The following is a 20,411-nucleotide window of genomic DNA, read 5'->3' as shown; positions in this document are numbered from 1 at the left end:
CAGATGTCCAGAGACTAACAACTCTCCAGGCCATCTGCATGTCTGCGTGTTTACAGTAGTGGAACCCAGGTTGTCAGAGTCAAAGCTGGGGTCATCCCTCAGACTAATGAGTGGCACACACACACACGCTGCAGACCATGCGCTGCGAACGAGAAGACGGAGCTGGACCAGGATTAACTCTGCACTGCAACACTGTGATTCCCAAGCCACGCTTGATCCCCGTCAGCATCACTCAGCTCTCTGAGTGCGGGCCAACCTCGCTAACAGCTCTGGGCCAACTCTATCTTCCCCTCCTCTCTCTCTCTCTCTCTCGCACTCTGATTCAGCAGTTGGTGTCTCACCAGGCCTCTCCTTCAGCCAGCGTTTGCATTCTTGACTCTAAGATGTGGAGTTTGGCTTGGGCGATGACATCTATTAGTAACATAACATAGACCAGTGAATGGGACTTGACAGGTTACCCTGAGAGCGTGGCTTTCAAGGTTTCCATATTTCCACTCTGGTAAGGGCTGGGGCGAACGGACGCCGCTGGGACCGGCATTCCTATAGGCTTTAACCCCTTGCGGTGCCGCAGCCCACGGCCGTTTCTGTTCCCAATGACATCAGGTCTTGTAAAACAAAATGGGCCGCTTCGACGCTAATGCGAGGGCGAGGATCTATTAAACGCAGCTGTCAATAAATCCCATCGCACGGCTCCGGCTCTGTGTGTTTATTGTTCTTGTTACTAAACGGTGGCTCCGCTCTACCAGGCCATGCGCAGGTTTACACCAGCTCTCACATTACGCAGCTCTCACAGTGACACATTGTTTCACTTATTTCATTCACACCATCTGATACCACATTTGTAAAAAAAAAAAGGGATGTTCCATTGTTTGAGTCACTGAGAATCGTCCTAACACTTTATTATGAGTCATGGTGATTGATGGGCATAATGGGGTGCTAATTAGATTCTAACAAAGCAGTAAATCAATACAGTGGAGTGCATACCTCCCCGGTTCTTCCAGTAGACGCGGACCTGCAGCTGGCCATCCTGGTAGAAGGGCGTGCCCACCTCTAGAGGGCCAGAGGGGCGTTTGGCCAAGGTCGAACCAAGAGGGGATATCTCCTCCTTCTTTGACTTGAGCACTGATTTTACTGGGAAGAGAAAGGAGAAATATTTGCTGCCGTAGCTAAGACAGTGACTGTGTTGTGGCAAACTCTGCAGCATGGTAACAGAAACACACAATTATTTCTTTGTAATATCGCGGCAGTTGCAACGCGTTCCTTATGCGTAAATGTGTAACTCGATGGGTACACAAAGTACTGCCTAACGCTGCCAAGGTTAAAGGTTCAATTCCCTCTAGAGCCACACATGCTTAAAAGGCTTGGTCTGTGATTCCTAATCACGCAGGAGCTTCGAATGAATGCAGATGTGCCGCCAGCGCACCTTGGCCATTCCTGCTTTTTGCAATTCTCCTGATGATTGTTTGCCTGAAGACTCTCAGTAATTTAGGAAAATTCAACTCTCAAGGAAAACAAACAAACAGAAAGAAAATTGGATTCTGCTACATTGGTTCAGCCATATGGATCTGCAATCACAAAACTGCAACTCCATCCAGGTTATTTTTTTTTATTTCAGGTAGTGCATGACCCTGCATGTGACTCTTAATTGCACCTACCCATGATTTGGTTCCCACATAACCTCGGCTGTGTTAGTTTCTGAGTGGACCTTTAACCACATATAAGGTTTATGGCTAAAAAATATTCACCAAATGGCAAATATATAGTAAAACAAGACTAAGAGTCCATGCTAATAGCAGGTTTACCACATTCACCATCTTAGTTTAGTGTGTTAGCACGCCAGCATTTGCAAATTTGCACTACACACAAAGTACAGCTGAGGATGATGGGAATATAATTTTTTTGGCAGGGATTTAGTCATTAACGCAGCAGTAGGTAGAATTTGAAAAGGTTATTTTTATAATCACTATATTTATTTTTATAGGTCACTATTTCCTGACAGTAGTTCATGAGACAGGTAATCTGAAAATGCCTATGTGCCCTCTGGTGTCCTGCGGTGCTCCTAACAGCATCTGCAAGATTTCCCAGACCGGAAGAAAACAACCAATCAGAGCTGAGCTGGAGCCTGCTCTCTCTGAGCAGCTGTCAATCACTCGCGAACTCCAATCAAACAGTCAAACTAGGCAGCGCTGATCAAATATTAATCAATATAAAGCCTGAAAACAGAGCCATGAGGAGGTGCAGAAGTCTAGTTATCTCTCAGAACACTTGAATTACAATATGCTGAAAGGTTATTATGGAATTTTTGCCCAATTGTGCCAAAAACATTCTGCCTACAGCAGGTTTAAGTCGAGTTAAATTTTGACCCGATGATGGTGCAAGATCACTGAAGTGATTACAACTCATCCTGAGAGGGACATGAATGTCTGTACCAAATGTTATCAATTTCGACGATCCATCCAGTAGGCTGTCCATTTACATTTCCCTAAAAAGCCACATAAGTCAACCTCATAGTGGCGCGAGAGGAAAAGTCAGAGGATCACCAAAGTCATTAGGATTCATCCTCTAGGGACCGTGAATGTTTACACAATATTTCATGGCAATCAATCCAACGGTTGTTGAGATATTTCAGTCTGGAACAAAGTAGTGGACTGACCGACCGACATAGAGCAGTGCAGGGATGACGTATGTTTATAGCATCGCCCTGGTTTCCGTTTTCCGTGTCTCATTTAGCTACTTAGCACCTTTTTAAGACACGTAAAAGCTTCACAAGTGGGATATTTACTGACGTATATTATGTCGTAGACCAAAAACATGTGTTAACCACAGACCTTATTTCAAGCATCGAACCGAAAAATCCATTGACTTAGAGACGAAGGAACCGGAAGTGCAAAAACGTTAATTCATTTCCGGGTTCCAGGACTCATTCCTGCAGCACTCTACCGCCATCCCTAGTGGCTAAAATCACATAACAAAGTCTGACAGCTGAATTACCGACAGAAAATTAGCACCAATGTTTACCTGACTCATTATTCTGGGAGGTGCTGAAGTGGAGAGAAGCCTTGGAGCTCTTCAGACGCACCTGTCCCCAGTATGTGACGGCCTGCAGCTCCACAGTGTAACTGCTGTTCTGCAGCAGTCCCTCCAGATCCACCCAGCTCTGAGCCTGCAACAACGGAAAAAAAAAAAACACTTGCATGTTGGCTTTTGTATAATGTTACCACACTGTCACTTGAAGCTCCTTTCAAAGCCCTGGCTGTCATTGTCCCAGTCACAGTTCCAGCTCAGCTCAGCCTGGGCCAACCCGGGCCTGTGGGAAAGCCCTGCTTATTAAGAACACATGTGGCGCTGGGGAAGGTATCGTGGCGAGGAGATAGCCTTCAGGGCCTTGCGAGGGAGCCATGTTATCAGAGCCTCCCAGGGCTTCCTCGCTGTGTTTGACTTGCAACATTCCACCATCAGCGTGAGCTTGATGAATTCTTGTTATTGACTGTGCGTGTTTTGACATTCCTCTGCCAGCAGGCTGCTTTCGAAGCCCCGAGGTGCCAAAGTGGAAACCAGTAGTACATGTGTCAATGGGTGTCTGGTGTCTCCCACCTCTATCTCCTCTGCGCCACATCTGCTACGCATTTCATACACTAATTCAGGAGAAGACTCTACAGAGGTGTGCGTGGACTGTCTAGACAATCTGTCTTTGTGCTCCAGTCTGTAATGAAACACTCTCCACAGATACTGAGCCACAGGTATGTACTATCAGGTCACATGTTACTGGAAATTCTGTCTCTAATTTATGAGGACAGTAATGTGATTTATCTATAAGGAAAATGTCTGTATGCGCATGAACCCATTGCTTCAATCTGTGACAGTCCAATCAATGCTTGCATGCACAATCGTGTAATTTTTATGTAGAAGTAAAAACACAACAAAAACAAACTTTGTAATACTATCAAAATATTATTCTGTGGCTTTTTTTCTGAGTTGTCCAAGCCAGGAAGTCCAACTTTGTAAGCTCTTAACTTGCCTGTTTGTTTAAGCTTTTATAACCAAATTGTATTCATCCCTTCTTTGTGATCGCAAGCGCGGGGGTTTTGTCTATGTTGACATCCCAGACAAAGGACCATGAGAACTCTTCTTTCTGGCTGGACCAAATAGTTGAGGATGTTCCAGTATGCAAACTAGTTGGAACCAAATGGAACCCATTGGACTCAATGGTATTTCCCTTTAAAACATGATATTTGTGCCATTATTAGAGAAGGTTTCTTGGATGTGTAAGGGGCCGAGGGGCAGGGTAATTGGAAGCATCTACTGGTGCCTTCAAATGATGTCGTGTCTACCGTGTTCACGAGAAGAGTCCATATGAACGCCACCCAAAGCTTCTGAAAGCTCAGAGTTCACGAGTTGTGATGTGTTTGTTGACGTTGTCAGAAGTTAAGTTTTTAGTCAAAATCATTTTAGTCGCATATTGTTTTTCTTTGTATAATATGTCTGAGGAAAATGTTGATATTCTCAACACCCACGTCTTTTTCCTCTGTCATTATGCCTTTACATTTCCTGCATTATGTTACCCACTTGCTAGCTTGCTAAATTGTTAGTCTCTGTGGCTTCTAGATGCCGACAGTAGCATCAATATTGTCGTTGCTTAGCAACGGCGTTCTCACGACTTAACCACTTGAACGCCACGCATATCGTGTACACGACTTCCCATGTTGTAAACACAAGCTACATTTGAAGGCACCATTTATTCCTATCAGGTGGCTCCACCCACTCCCATTTGAGAGTATTGGGAGCAGGTGTGAGGAGCCACACACCTGGAGCTGATCTCCTCATCAGGGGAGAATTAAGGACAGTCGGCAGAGGTCGTTCGGTGTGGCACATGATGTGAGTGAGGAGTTATCAGGCTCTTCTCCTCTAGATCTCCAGGGTGAACCTTTGTAATATGTTGAACTGGTAAGTCGGCTAGCAGCCCGGCTAAGATAGTTTTTGGTTTGCCAGTTACGGGGTTAGATTTTTCTGTTGTGTTTGTGAGACTTTGAGTTTGGGTAAATAAAAACTGGTTGACTGTTAAGATGACTCCGTCTGATTTTTGATTTCTGATTTTTATCTGTTCGAAATGTATCTAAAAGGGAGATTTGTCAAGTATTTAATAATCTTATCAACATGGACAAATATGCTTGCTTTATGCAAATGTAGTATATATTTATTACTAAAAATCAATTACCAACACAAAACAATGACAAATATTGTCCATAAACCCTCACAGGTACTGCATTTAGCATTAAAAACATGCTCAAATCATAACATGGCAAACTGCAACAACAGCTGTCAGTGTGTCAGTGTGCTGACTTGACTATGACTTGCCCCAAACTGCATGTGATTATCATAAAGTTGGCATGTCTGTAAAGGGGAGACTCGTGGGTACCCATAGAACCCATTTTCATTCACATATCTTGAGGTCAGAGGTCACTGGCCATGCCAGTTTTTCCTCGCAAAAATTTAGTGCAAGTTTGGAGCATTATTTCACCTTCTTCGCAACGAGCTAGTATGACACGGTTGGCACCAGTGGATTCCTTAGGTTCTATGGTTTCATATGATATCCGTATCTTCACTCTAGATCTAAAACTGAGCCCGCTACAACCTAAAAATCGCAAGTTGCGTTATCGCATTAACTTTGACAGCCCTAGTTTTTAGCTCTTCTGTTGTTTTACCGAGTCTCGCCTTAGATTAAATATACTGTAGGCATCAATGTAAAAGATAATGATAATAGAATAGGAATTGTGAGTGTAGTTATGTAACCACTAGACTTTGAAACTACTGCGATCTATGTTAAAAATACTACAAATAAATAAATAAACCCATGTACTACTTCAGAAATAGCTGAATTACTGTCAAGTCAAACTGAAGTTTCGGAAAATTAAGATTTATAAATATTAATAAATAGAAATTAATAAATAGAAATTAAGAAAATAATATAAATAGAAAAATAGAAAATAAATAAATCAGAAAGTAATTTGTAAATTAATAAGTCCAGTAGCAAAACTGAGTGCTCAGTGAGTAAAGCAGAGGGAGGGAAGTAATTAATCAAATTACGCCCGGAGTTTATAAAAGCAACACTCCTCAGTGCCACAGGGAAAAGGGTCCTGAAAATACAGCGGAGCGCTAAGCTAGCAGGACTTTCATTCAAACCAGGACTGCAATCTGCAGTAAAACTATGTGCGAAAAGAACATCTACAAAGTGTGAGAGGCAGCCGGTAAGGATACTGAATCACTTTGAGAGACTGTTTTCCTGGCGGAGATCACTATTGCTGGTGTTTTAGTCCGTCTGTTTGTGCCGGTGGTTGACTTTGTTTGTTTTGAGTGTCCGATGGATGATGCGGTGAGAGGCACGGTGAATTGTGGGGGCTTATGGGAAATGTAGTTTAGGATTGCTACGTGATTTGATATGAACTCAAAAGTAATTATGAAATATAAGATACTTTGTGCTTAATTAAATAATTAAAAATAGTAATTAAATAAAATAATATAATGCACATATGTATGTATATGTATATATGTATATGTGTGTGTGTATATATATATATTACCTTTATGTTAAGGCTTATTTGTATTTGATATGAGACATTTAATGGGAGTGTGTGTATTAACTTAAATAAGGAGTAATGAATTTTGCATAGTCTCTCTCTTTGTTCTTATTTATACTTATTTTGTAATAATATGAATATTTTCTTTTCTGTATTTTTTCTATTTGAAAGGTTTTTCACCTAACGCCTAATGGCTAATGGCAAATCACTAAAGTGAAATGAACCTGCAACTCAACCTAAAAATAAAGGAGAGATAAAGGAAAAGCTGTTTCATTGAGTGGATTCCAGTTAAAATCTTACAGTGGATGTTTCAGTCTCTTTCAAGTTTGGACAACGCACATATTTAAACAATAACTTGACAGTGAAAAACCGGGAGAACCGGGAAACTGGAGAGTCTGGAGACCCAGGAAAGGAATTCAGGAAGCTTTGAGCTGAAACAGCAGGAGCAATAACCTGGAATCTTGGGAAAAGAGGACAATCAAGTGGAAATAGCACAACACAAAAGCATCATTCAAAAGTCGTACTTACCTTCTCATCTGTAAAAAACCTACGGATTGAAAGAAAAATGGCCGATCAAACTGTTGAGAAATCAGTGGAGCAACTTAAAGAGGCGAGAACTACAGCAAAAAGATTATTTACTCGTCTGGTCAACAGCATTACCAGGACCTATAAGGACATGTCTGAAGATGAGCTCAGAGACAGTTTCAATAAACTCACAATAGTAGCCGAGGAAGTCATGGAAGCAAATGACGACATGGAGGCTGGTTTCATTGCAGAAATGGAGGCAGAGCTGGACACAGATGAAGAAGCTGTGTTAAGTGAACAGCAAAAAGTCGACCTAACAAGGACTGCAAATGAGTGTGACTTCAAACTAAGGAAGGTCAAAGGTCTGATTCAGGAGGCTCTTTGGGTCAACTTCGGGAATATTGAATTATCAACTGCACTCCAGGCAGCACAGACTGAGTGTGATCACGCCACCGCTGTGCGGCCCGATGGCAACCAGGAGGCGTATGACTTCATGCTGAACCACCTGGAAGGACTGGTAAAGAAAGCAAAGGAGGTGCATGGTCGCTGGAAAAGATGGATCCCACCAGGGAGTCAAAAGGACCTGCAGGGTCACTTAAGGGAGCTGGAACTCCTCCTCCCGAAGCTGGTTTCCAGGAAGGCCGACTTCATAAGGGCAAGGATAAAAGAGGATGCTGACAGGATACAGACAGCCGTGACCTCAAATTATCATGTACCAACCATTAAACTGAGACCGACGGCCCTTCCCAAGTTTACTGGAAACAAACGGGATTTCCACAGGTGGAAAAAGGACTGGGAAGCACTCCAGAGGCAGGGGGAGCCGACCGGATCAAGGGAGGTGAAAAAAATTCAATTACTGGACAGTTTGGATGACAAAATCACAAGAGACCTTCGCCTCATCACTTACAACACTGCAAGCGACATCTTTCGTGTCCTAGAAAACCGCTACGGCAATCAAATCGCTATTGCTATTGAAATAGTGGAGGAGTTACAAAGAATGCCAGCAGTCAGAAGTCATCAGCCACGGAAAATAGTGGAGTTGATTCAAGCTGTGGAGAAGGCGCTTCAAGATTTGACTGACCTTGGAGACACAGGTGCTATAAAAAATCCGCTGGTGACAAAGTCAATTGAAACTAAACTTCCAGAAAATCTAAAGAAAGAATGGCTTGTGTATGTCGCCGACAGGAGGAATGCTGTGGCACCAGAGAATCGGTTTGACAGTCTTTTGGCATTTCTCAAAGAGCAAGAAAGCATATATGAGCAGCTCGAGCAATTGAGGGATGAGGAGCCAAGTAGAAGAGAAACCAGGACTGAGCCAAGATATGCCAGAACCAAGACTACCAAGTCAAGTGATGACCACACAGGTTGCGTGGTCTGTGGTGATGGAAAGCACAATAAAAAGCTCTACTTTTGCAAACAGTTTCGAGGGCTAAAGCTTGCAGAGAAGAAAGCTGCAGTGAGAAAGTTGGGAGCGTGCAGAAGGTGTCTTGAAGTTCATGGTAACGGTTCATACTGCAAACCCTCCTTTCTGTGTAAAAGCCAAGACTGCAAAGATGAGCACACTCCTGAGCATCATTTCTATCTGTGCCCCAATGCTGAGACAAAGAAAAGCAACGGAGGTCAGAAAAAGAGCAGATTTGGTTCAGAAGAAGAGAAAGGCAGGAAGAAATATACGGAGGAGCAAGAAGAGTTCTTCAGCAAACTCCCACCAGAATTGGTAAAACAATGTCGGGATGTGTTTTCAAACACTGCATCAAGAGCCTTCAGAACTGTAAAAGAGCAACCGAGCCTTCTTGTGGAAAGTGGATTACAGGAGCTGCCAGTGATTATGATGCTCCTCGAGGTCACAGCCAATGCTGGACAGAAAATCGGGACATTAATTGACTTGGCTTCAGACACCAATTACATAACCCATAAGACTGCAAGCAGACTGAACCTCAGAAGTGAAGAAATCACTCTCGTCGTCCATGGAGTTGGAGGGATGAAGGTTCGTGTGGAGACAAAGCGGTACCTTCTAAGGGTCAGAGTAAAGACTCCCAAAGGCACCCTCAAATCACATCAAATGGTTTGTTATGGACTAGACAGCATTGCAAATGTCCACAAGAATGTGACACCAGAGCAACTGCACAAGTTCTTTCCAGATATACCGCTTGATGAACTTGTGAGACCCAGAGAAATAAATTTGCTCATAAGCCACAGAGAAGGTCAGCTAGCGCCTCAGAGAATCAGAGCAATTGGAGACCTTGTGCTGTGGGACGGACCACTGGGAAAGACAGTCGGTGGGACACATCCTGACCTTTTCGAGGAGCTCACTGTTTCAGCCCACATGTCCAAGACACATTTTGCAAGATCAATGAGAGCAGCAGCTGTAAAATACGAAGAGTTCACCGGCAGGGTCTCGGAGCAACATCCACCAAACCAACAGGTTGCCGCCAAGCTCCAGGAGTCAAGCACTCTAACCACCAACCGTAACTTCCTAGAATGGTGGAAGTGGGATAGTATTGGCGCAGCATGTGAGCCAAAATGCGGCGGTTGTCGTTGTGGAAACTGCCAGCCGGGAGGCAAAGAAATGACTCTAGCTGAGGAGAGGGAGCTCGAAGTAGTAAAAGAAGGCCTCACCTATGTCACAGAGGACCGCCACAGCAAGGAACCACATTGGCACGCCAGATATCCTTGGATAGAAGATCCAGCCTCCCTGCCAAACAATAAAAGGACAGTTGAGGCTACATTTCTCAGAACGGAGAAGCAGCTGGCCAAAGAACCTGAGTGGAAAGTTGCATATGCCGCTCAAGTGCATGACATGGTGGAACGAAGAGCTGCAGTGAAATTGTCAAAGGACACAATCCTCAACTGGAATGGACCAGTATGGTACGTGAGTCACCTTATCGCTCCTAACCCGCACTCGGTCACGACCCCAGTGAGACTCGTATGGAACAGCAGCCAAAAGTTCAGAGGCGTGAGCTTGAATGACCTGCTATTGAAAGGTCCAGATGTCCTCAACCAGATTCGTGCTGTCCTTCTCAGGTTCAGGGGTGGAGTACATGCTGCTCTGGGGGACATAAAGAAGATGTACAATTCAGTGTGGCTGGAGGACCGAGAAGTGCACTTGCATAGATTCCTCTGGCGAGATTCTGAGGATGAAAAGCTGGAAGAGTATGCAATCACAAGGGTAAACATTGGAGATAAACCAGCAGGGTGCATTGCACAGCTAGCAATGCGCGAAACTGCTAACCTCCCTCCTTTCACCCACCTAGAGGAGGAGCGGCAAGTACTCCTACAAGACAGCTATGTTGATGACATTCTCACATCTCACAACAACCTTGACCAGCTGAAAATCATCACAGAAAATGTGGAGCGGATCCTAAAAGCTGGAGGTTTCGATCTCAAGCCTTGGGTCTTTTCTGGGCAAAGTGGGAGGAGGGAGAGCAACGACAAGCTGAAAAAGACCAAAGCAAAGTCCATGGTCCTCCCAAACCAAATCCATGATGATGAAAGTAAAGCGCTCGGCCTAGGCTACATGGTAGAGGAAGACAAACTCCATGTCATGGTTGCAATCAATTTCTCAAGGAGAAAGAGAAAGATGAGACTTGGCCAAGACCTTATGCATGAGCAAGTAAGAGACCAGACGCCAAACCCCCTGACACGAAGAGAACTGCTCAGCCAAGTGTCAGGGCTGTATGACCCAGTTGGGCTAGTAACTCCTGCTAAGCAGAAGGGAGCTATACTGGTACGCAGAGCATTCCAAGAGGCAAAGAGCGAAAGCTGTCCGGTCAAAGACACATGGGACATAGCCCTCTCGGATGGCCTAAGGGAGGATGCAATTCAGCTCTTTGAAGAGTACATCCAACTTGGCAAAGTCACGTTCACCAGAGCACTAACTCCCCCATGCTTCATCGAGGAACCCTGGGCAATCACATTCTCTGATGGAAGTGAGCATGCCTATGGGGCAGTGATGTACCTAAGATGGAACTCAGACCAGGGCTCAATCGTCAGGCTGGTGGAGTCAAAGGCCAAATTAACTCCCTTGGACTGCAAAGGTGATGCTGTCAAGGCAGAGATGTGCGGAGCAGTGTTTGCCTCACGGCTGAAAAAGTATTTTGAGTTGCACAGCCAAATCCAAGCTGGGAGGTGGTACCATTTCATTGATAGCCAAACAGTCCTTGGTGCTGTACAGCGGGAAAGCTATGGATATCAAACATTCTTTGCAAATCGGATCGGAGAGATTCAGAACAGCACAAAGATTCAAGACTGGTGGTGGATTCCTGGCCCACAGAACATTGCTGATATAATCACCAGAGGAGGTAGACCTCAAGACCTGGATGAAGACTCAGAGTGGCAAAACGGGCCAAAGTTTCTGAGTTTGCCACTGGATGATTGGCCAATCAAATCAGCTAAAGAACTAGCAGCCAATGCCAGAGAAAGCATCAACAGGTTGCAAAAGAAGGCTTTTGTTGCTGTGCTGACAAGAACCAAAGCAAAGAAACAAGAATCAAAACCAGATCAGAACCAAGTGCAAACCAAGCAAAAGAGACCACCTGCAGAGTCTGCAGCAATCCGAAGCCTTGTGGACATCAAGCGGTTCAGTGATCTAACCCGACTGGTCAAAACAATTGCTTGGATCTGGAGAGCAGCAAGAAAGTTCATTGGACAAAAAAGTCAAGCCATGAACAGTCCAAAGTGGGAGGCAGTGTCTTTATCAGGAGTCATCTCCTTAAGAGAAAGAGAGGACGCCCTAAGAGACATTTTTCTTGCAGCACAAGATGGCGCAACCTTCCCAAGCACTACCACAGACAGACTGGTAGTATACAAAGACAAAGAGTCTGGGCTTTTGGTTTGCGGCGGCCGAGTACAAATCTTCAAAGAAGATCAAGTTGGTGTCCCCATCTTGCCCTATGACGCCTGGGTGTCAACGCTGTTAGCTCGGGAGGCCCACAATATGAGTCATGACGGAGTGGCTGGAACCTTACTCAAGATGAGAAGGAGGGCATGGGTCATAAGAGGCAGGAGGATTGCCCAAAAAGTTGTCGATGGTTGCATGCTCTGCAGAAAGGCAAGGAAATGTCAGCAAGTGATGGGTGACTTACCGCCAGAAAGAACTGAACCTGCTGCACCCTTTGAATTCACAACCATAGACCTTTTCGGCCCCTACCAAGTAAAAGATGACGTCAAGAAAAGAGTGACACTAAAAGTCTGGGGGGTTGTCTTTTGCTGTATGGCCAGCAGAGCCATCCACACAGAAGTGGTAAACACCCTATCGACTGAAGGGTTCCTGATGGCCTATCAAAGGTTCACAGCAATCAGGGGGCATCCAAGAAAGATTTGGTCAGATCCAGGCACCAATTTCATTGGAGCGAAGCCAGTCTTGGAGGAGCTGTACAGATTCTTGGATGGCCTGAACAAATCAGCCCTGGAGGACACGGCAGCAAAAGATGGAACAGAGTGGATGTGGAAAATCCATCCGGCTGATTCTCCACACAGGAATGGTGCTGCAGAAGCTGCTGTACAGATTGTAAAGAGAGCACTTCAGAGCCTTGGAAAGGAGTCTGTGCTCAGCTACAGTGAGTTTGAGACAACTCTTCACATAGCAGCCAGCCTGGCAAATGACCGCCCAATTGACGCCAGGGTACAGAGCCGAGAGGACTGTATTCAATATATCACACCCAATACGCTCCTACTTGGTCGAGCGTCTCAAAGTGGGGATATCAAAACATTCGACTTTTCCAGCTACCCTTACAAAAGACTCCGAGCAATGCAGTCAGAGGTGACGAAGTTCTGGAGGCATTGGAGTCAACTCGCAGGCCCCAACTTGTTTGTAAGGAGTAAGTGGCACACTGCACAAAGAAACGTCACTGTTGGGGACATTGTCTGGCTAAGCGACCAAAATGCGCTCAGGGGTCAATTCAAGCTTGGCAGAGTCGTCGGCACTAATCCAGACAGCAAAGGCATCGTGAGGGACGTCAACGTCAGGATCTTCCCAAGCTACCATGTTCCTGTGACAAAAGTTTTGAAAGCAAAGACAAACCATCCGACCTCTGATGAGCAGAAGAGGAAATTCCAAGCGACCATCCTTCACAGGGACGTTAGGCGGCTTGTTGTCTTATTACCTGCTGAGGAACAGATGGAGAGTCAAGTCAACACATCTTAAAGGTTTCAAGACCACCGTATGAAGACCAAGTTTGCCTTTAAAGCTGGCGACCTTCCCAGTGTTTCCATGGGAAGACCGAGTGGGAGGTGTCAAGTCAAACTGAAGTTTCGGAAAATTAAGATTTATAAATATTAATAAATAGAAATTAATAAATAGAAATTAAGAAAATAATATAAATAGAAAAATAGAAAATAAATAAATCAGAAAGTAATTTGTAAATTAATAAGTCCAGTAGCAAAACTGAGTGCTCAGTGAGTAAAGCAGAGGGAGGGAAGTAATTAATCAAATTACGCCCGGAGTTTATAAAAGCAACACTCCTCAGTGCCACAGGGAAAAGGGTCCTGAAAATACAGCGGAGCGCTAAGCTAGCAGGACTTTCATTCAAACCAGGACTGCAATCTGCAGTAAAACTATGTGCGAAAAGAACATCTACAAAGTGTGAGAGGCAGCCGGTAAGGATACTGAATCACTTTGAGAGACTGTTTTCCTGGCGGAGATCACTATTGCTGGTGTTTTAGTCCGTCTGTTTGTGCCGGTGGTTGACTTTGTTTGTTTTGAGTGTCCGATGGATGATGCGGTGAGAGGCACGGTGAATTGTGGGGGCTTATGGGAAATGTAGTTTAGGATTGCTACGTGATTTGATATGAACTCAAAAGTAATTATGAAATATAAGATACTTTGTGCTTAATTAAATAATTAAAAATAGTAATTAAATAAAATAATATAATGCACATATGTATGTATATGTATATATGTATATGTGTGTGTGTATATATATATATTACCTTTATGTTAAGGCTTATTTGTATTTGATATGAGACATTTAATGGGAGTGTGTGTATTAACTTAAATAAGGAGTAATGAATTTTGCATAGTCTCTCTCTTTGTTCTTATTTATACTTATTTTGTAATAATATGAATATTTTCTTTTCTGTATTTTTTCTATTTGAAAGGTTTTTCACCTAACGCCTAATGGCTAATGGCAAATCACTAAAGTGAAATGAACCTGCAACTCAACCTAAAAATAAAGGAGAGATAAAGGAAAAGCTGTTTCATTGAGTGGATTCCAGTTAAAATCTTACAGTGGATGTTTCAGTCTCTTTCAAGTTTGGACAACGCACATATTTAAACAATAACTTGACAATTACACAATCAAAAAACTAAGTAGGAGAAAACAAAAAGCTCCAAAATAGAAACCCCAAAAAGTGAACAATATAAATTGAGATATTTAAGAAACACAGACTATGAAATCATGATTTACAACTATAAATATGGCTATTTATCACACTTAATGTGGTTTCCTTCAAAGCTTAACAGTGCGTTTAAGGGTTCTTTCATCAGTATATAAGGTATTAAAACAATGAAGAACACATTGTTTCAATCTGTAGGTGATTGATAGCCGTGCAAGTGTATATATATATATATATAAATAAATGCAACTCCTATTCCATGTTTATCCTTTCTTCCACTGCAGGCCTGCACGGATAATACTGACAGTGATGAGTTGGGGCCAGAAGAGAAGGTGCTGAGATAATCCTGGACAAGACCCTGTCATCTTAGAGAGAGGAAAAGGGAGAGAAAGAACACATCACTGTCTGAGACAGGGTGAGAAGATTACCCCGTTGGTGGTCTTTCTCCTTTTCTTCTTGGATGGCACCATGGACTTGGTGGGCACGGTCCAGCTCCAGAACACTTTGTAGTGATGTATGGGGATATCGGGCTCCTCTGGCAGCGTCCAGTTGAGACGGACTGTCACCAGGCCTTCGTCGCCCAGCGTCACGTTGCTGACACGCAGACTGGTCGGGCTGGGAGGGGCGGATGGATCTGAAGACATAGCAACAACATGAAACAACAAAGTCAGCGCCGCGGTAACGGATCTCAGTACATCTGTAGACATTTAGAGCGCAACACAAAGTGGGCCTCTGGTTCTTCTTGTATGTGACAAATCTCGAGCCAAAGGCGGTGTTCTTGCAAGTATAATTTCAGGTCGAACGCATTACGGGCCAAGACACCTTTCATCACTTGCGGGTTAGCGCTGCAGCTAAGGAGGGGCACCAGTATGACACTGTATAAAGTAATTAGTCCTCCGCTGACAATCTGCCATGAGATGTTATGACAGGTGTCATGTCACGTCTGTGACAGCGTTCGGCGGGACCGAGAGCTCGGGTCAGGGGTTAACAAACACATGCTGCTCACTTTGGCTCGGCTCTCTACATTCCTGTACTCTAACTAATGTGTGTCCAGAGTGAAGCTGGTTCAGAACCCATCCGTATGTGACCCAGCTGATGTCAGCCTGGTGCGGGAGGAGCGGCAGGGGCCACATGCCAGACGCCAGACCGGAGGGAATAGCCCCGTAATGAGAAAATAATTCACGCCACAGCCCTGTTGGCTCGCCTCTCCTCCCACCTGAAACGCATTTAATCCAGTCCACAACCGGACACATCGGTTCTCCATACCAGCTGATGTTGGCTGCACAAGATAAATAAGCTCTTACAAATTGCCCTAACAAAGTATGGTAGTGCAAAATTGCAATCAGATGATACGGCCGCACTATATAAATAACAATGGCATGACAGAAATGGCCAGGAGCTCATCAAATCCATGACAGCTCCCATCAATCTATCAACGTTCTGGCGCTGATTGGCCTGATTGGAGATCGGTTTCCATCCGTGCAGCAGAATCTATTCCCCACCTGGTGTCTGGCTCTGTCTGACAGCCATCCAGAACGCTCTGGGGAGTAAATGTATGACGAAGGATTGACAGGGCAGGTCAACACGCACACACACGCACGTCACCAAAACACACTTTTTGTATTTGGCACCCGTTTTCGGCATTTGGCAGAACATGGGAAGTGCTTAGGATGTCTGCCAGTGTTCCACTGCTAAACAACTTTCTATATATTAATGGATAAATAACACAAGTTTGGAAAAAGTATGTTGATGTACACTGCGTAATGAAAAAATGAAAATGGTCCACACAATGCAGACACTATATTACACAATATACATTGACAGACGCTGAACCCAGAGCTGCGTTAAAGCTGAACATGTCTCTGCCTCAACATGTCAAACAAACACACTGTATCTGATCTGGATCACATTCAATCTAGACACATTATATTCACAAATCTGTAATCCCCGGGAACCGCACGACAATTGGCCGTTGCTTTAACAAATGCCATCTGCAAGCACAACGCTGCCATTTAGCGTCATTCAACGCTGAAAGTTTCAGGGTGCGGGAGCGGAGCAGCGACGCAGGACGCCACCAGAGCTCGTTCGCTAATCTGTGGCAAAGATCTGAAGCGCGCCTCGGTTACGTCACCCCCTCTGGAGGCAAGACAACACTTGCATTCATTTGAAACCTGCAATATCCTGACTAATTCAGACATATTACATTTTTTATATGACTGTAAAGAGGGGGAAACCCCCTCATTTGAAGACATAAATGAAGATCTGGTTGCAAGACAGAAAGAAAAAAAAACCCTGCCCTCCTAATTACTCGCATTCTGCTCGACATCGGCATGAATTACCATTTCCACTTAGCTCGCTGGGTAAATGTGTGGAAGCTGTGGAGGGGAAGCACTTATTTACAAGTCAGGTTAACAAGGTTAACAAAAGAATTCAAAGATTTAATACCTGAATACTGTTTTAAATAAAGCAGCGTGAATGTACGGAAGCCCTGAAAGGCAAGCGAGAAAAGAAAAAAAAATGCTGGTGAGTCTGATCTAAATTGTTTTCTCTCCTGTGTTTATGACTTGTTTTGCCAGGATAATCTTTCTAAGTTAACAAAAAATATGGCTTTTAGTCCTCTAAAGAGATGCAAGGTGCAAAGTGCAGGTGAACAGTTTTTGTTTTTTTTAAAGACAAACCAAAAAAAACATTTCCTTGAGTAAGTCATAAAGAAAGCTTCACCATCCACTTGGTTTGTATGGTCAGATAAGAAGTCAAATCAGGTTCTAAAACTCTTTCCCAAAGGCTCCACCTGTTCCAGGGTCTTAACCATAACAAATGGAGGGTAGTGGGTGTCAAACAGGAACTTAAGGCCACACACACTCAGCATGATGTACACACACAGACACAGACCTCTGGAGGAGCGGAAGTGTTTGCTGGGAGCGGTGAATCCGCGGGTCCCGTGGACGTTGACTGCAGCAACTCTGAACTGGTACCATCTGCTGGCTCTGATGTCGGCCAGTTGGACGCGCTCCTCTGCGGTCTGAGGGACAGATGGGGGGGGGGAGGGGAGGGGAGAAAACCACAGGGGTCAGGGTTCACGCAGGGTCACAGCCCTATGTGAGTTTGCTGCCACATCAGTCATCTGTGTGTGTTTCTCTTTGCCAAACTTTCAAAGACACTGCGACTGTGAGGAATGTGCAACCGCGTGCAACAGTCTGTCAGCGCACTGCGGCACTTTCACAGCTGTAGCATGTGGCACGCTGGGACATGTGAAGCTGACATTTCTTAGTGATGCAGATCCCAAATGTCTGATCAAAAGAATCACTCACATAGCATCATTTGATGGGATCTAAAAGAGAGAAACTTTTCATCTTACTGACATGCTGCAGTATTTTTTTCTTTTTTTAGTGTGTAGATTCCTACCTGTGCCACGGTCTGCCACTCGGTGGCGTCGTCCTCGCTGGGGTGGATGCCATAATTCCAGCGGCGCTGCACCACGTAGAGGACGGGCTCAACGGAGATGTTGAACTTGGAGGACCAGCGGATCTCCAGCTGACCTGACGGCTGCTCCAAAAACCCCAGCTCTTTCCTCGGCTTCAGAGGGACTCCTAAAAGTACAAGCGAGATAGACGATACCGTGACGGGAGGTAATCTCACCACGGCGTGGAACATCGTAGGTGAACTTCCAACATGAGATTTGTTGTTTTCCTTTCCTTGGCTGGAAAGATAAATGACACCATCAGAGTTGGACAGATGCAGATTTTGAAAATGAGACATGACCTCACCGCAATAGATTTAATGCACGCTGCGTGTCAACGGCATCATCTTTCTACTGTGACAGGTTGTGATATTTCCTGGCCCAGCGTAATGTGTTTTAGTAGCTGCGCTTCTTAGTAATGACACACGCAGTTTGCATCTGGGTATGTGAGATGGCGCGCGTAACGTCTCCCTCCTCTCTTGCGGACACACCAGAGCAAACATACAAGCATACATGTAAAGTTCATTGGCATCACTGCACTTCACCATTCAGCCTCTCAGACGAAGTCGATGCGGCCATGTGCAATAAATTAGAGATTTATTAAGTGCAGGACTGGGCCAAATGCTCAGCCAAGTCAGACTGACTCTCTCTCGAGTAGATTTATTGCAGCGGGGACGCAGTGAATTGTTGATTGAGCGTCGGGCACAGTGATAATGAGATGGAGATTGGAAAAGCACGTTTGAAAGTACAGGAGAAGGCTGAATACATCCCGCAGTTCTCAATAAATCACCCACAACTTCAGACCATAATGTCGGACCTCTGTCGCTGCTGAGCGGCCCACCGCTGCTCCGCATTTAGAAAACAGCATCGACACACGCCTCAAGGCTACTGCGCGGCATGTCGGTAAACAACATAATCAAGACTGTGTTTTGTATGCAGAGCGCTTGATCTACTTATATCTCTATTCAGTCTTCATACAGGGCACGTAAAAGTGATGGATCGGTGCATATAAAGTCCTGGAAGATGGAGGAGGGTTCCTTGAACCACATGCATATGGAGTCAGTGCTTTGTTTTGTCCCGCTGATAGCAGCTTTCTGCACACTAACAGCTGGGGGTCATTGTGCTGCGGTTTCACAGCTCCACAGTCGGGTGTGTGTGAGTGCGCGCGAACAAACGTGTCACATTTCCTGCGCAATACTCAACACCAAGGTAACCACAGCATTCCTACATCTCCCTCTGTCTTAGCTCATCTTCCCACAAAGTCACACAAGCACTCCTGCAAAGCCAAAAACCCACAACCTCTCTCTTCCGCAATATGTGGAGGAGGGCAACGCATACACTTTCTCATGCCTTGCTCTTTCCAAAGATAACTTTTGGGTCAGGTTTGGTCCAAGAATCATACAGCGTTCATTTTTCAATGGCTGCACGCTTCCTCCAAAGCCGTGATGTAACTGCTCCTGGAGCGAGAGAGCACGGCGTCCATTCATGTCTTAATCATGCCAGCAATTACACTCCAGGAATATAATTCTCAATACTCACGCACATACTGTCATAATGACTGCTCTAATTACAAGGGTTGAGGAAAACAAGGACATACCGCTAACTGAGGATGGCTGACGGACCGAATGACTGACTGACTTGTTGAGACAGTGTGAGTGAGGGTAACTCTCGCTGAATTCAATTTCTTTTCTACATTTTTCACATATTCTTTTATTCCAACCACCCCTGCAGCTCCTTTGCCAGTTTTTCTCACAGTACAGTGTAGAAAACTCTGCACTGCTTTTGATCAGAAAGCACACATAACAAGTTGGGTTGCATCACATGTGGTGCCATGTCTTCTGAGAGAGAACTAGAGGGAAATATATGAAAATGAAAGACAGAAGAAGAGCCTAATAAACCACCTATTTCCATACGTGCACTGCATGTGTTATCGGAGGCACACCCCTGCAAATACATCTCCGAGCTGACATCACGGAGCGGCGGATGATGTGTAACGGCGTCAGGCTCTATTGATGTAAAAAAAGAAGAAGGTTTGTTACTCATCAAAAGCCCAGCGGGAGGTCCAGTGTCTCGGAGAACTTTTTTCTCTATCAGAGAAATACACGTGGGCTGGGAACCCTAACCTGAACACATACATCTGAGAGTGATCTCGGTTGGGGGAAACGCTCCATTTCTCCCCGCTTGTGTTTGCTAATGGCTTCCAGCATCATGGCTCATCATGGCAAAGACTACACACACTTGTGCACACATAGAAACAATTACGCTCTTCAAACCATGAGCAACTAATTAGACCTTTAACACCGAGGACCGGGACAGGAATTCCATCCGGACTTTCACCAAAACGCTCAGTGTAATTCAGCGTAAACGCGGCGCTGACGGCGACCCGTCGTGAGCTCAGCATTTGTTGGACTAAAAAAATCAGCGTGCAGGCTGCTTGATTGGAAGGTCTCACAGTGCGGTGAATGGTTTTCATTGACTGGGTATTGAAATGTTCAAGGTTACGCCTGCTTTCATCT

At 44.7% G+C, this 20,411-nt stretch overlaps 1 protein-coding gene across 1 annotated transcript in view; it reads right to left on the bottom strand.

Annotated features, from left to right (window-relative positions):
- The window catches only part of LOC119500491 (anosmin-1), a 51,399-nt gene that overhangs the window by 7,418 nt on the left and 23,570 nt on the right, over nt 1-20,411 (bottom strand). Inside the window, exons 5-9 of the mRNA XM_037790234.1 lie at nt 17,841-18,025; nt 17,328-17,457; nt 14,864-15,069; nt 3,019-3,163; nt 985-1,131 (exon numbers count right to left, since the gene is read on the bottom strand). Of these exons, the coding sequence (XP_037646162.1) occupies nt 985-1,131; nt 3,019-3,163; nt 14,864-15,069; nt 17,328-17,457; nt 17,841-18,025 (813 nt within the window). The remainder of the gene's footprint in view (nt 1-984; nt 1,132-3,018; nt 3,164-14,863; nt 15,070-17,327; nt 17,458-17,840; nt 18,026-20,411) is intronic.

This window comes from Sebastes umbrosus, chromosome 13, assembly GCF_015220745.1.
Source record: "Sebastes umbrosus isolate fSebUmb1 chromosome 13, fSebUmb1.pri, whole genome shotgun sequence".
Lineage (NCBI taxonomy): Eukaryota > Metazoa > Chordata > Actinopteri > Perciformes > Sebastidae > Sebastes > Sebastes umbrosus.
This window is presented reverse-complemented; position numbering and strand designations above follow the sequence as displayed.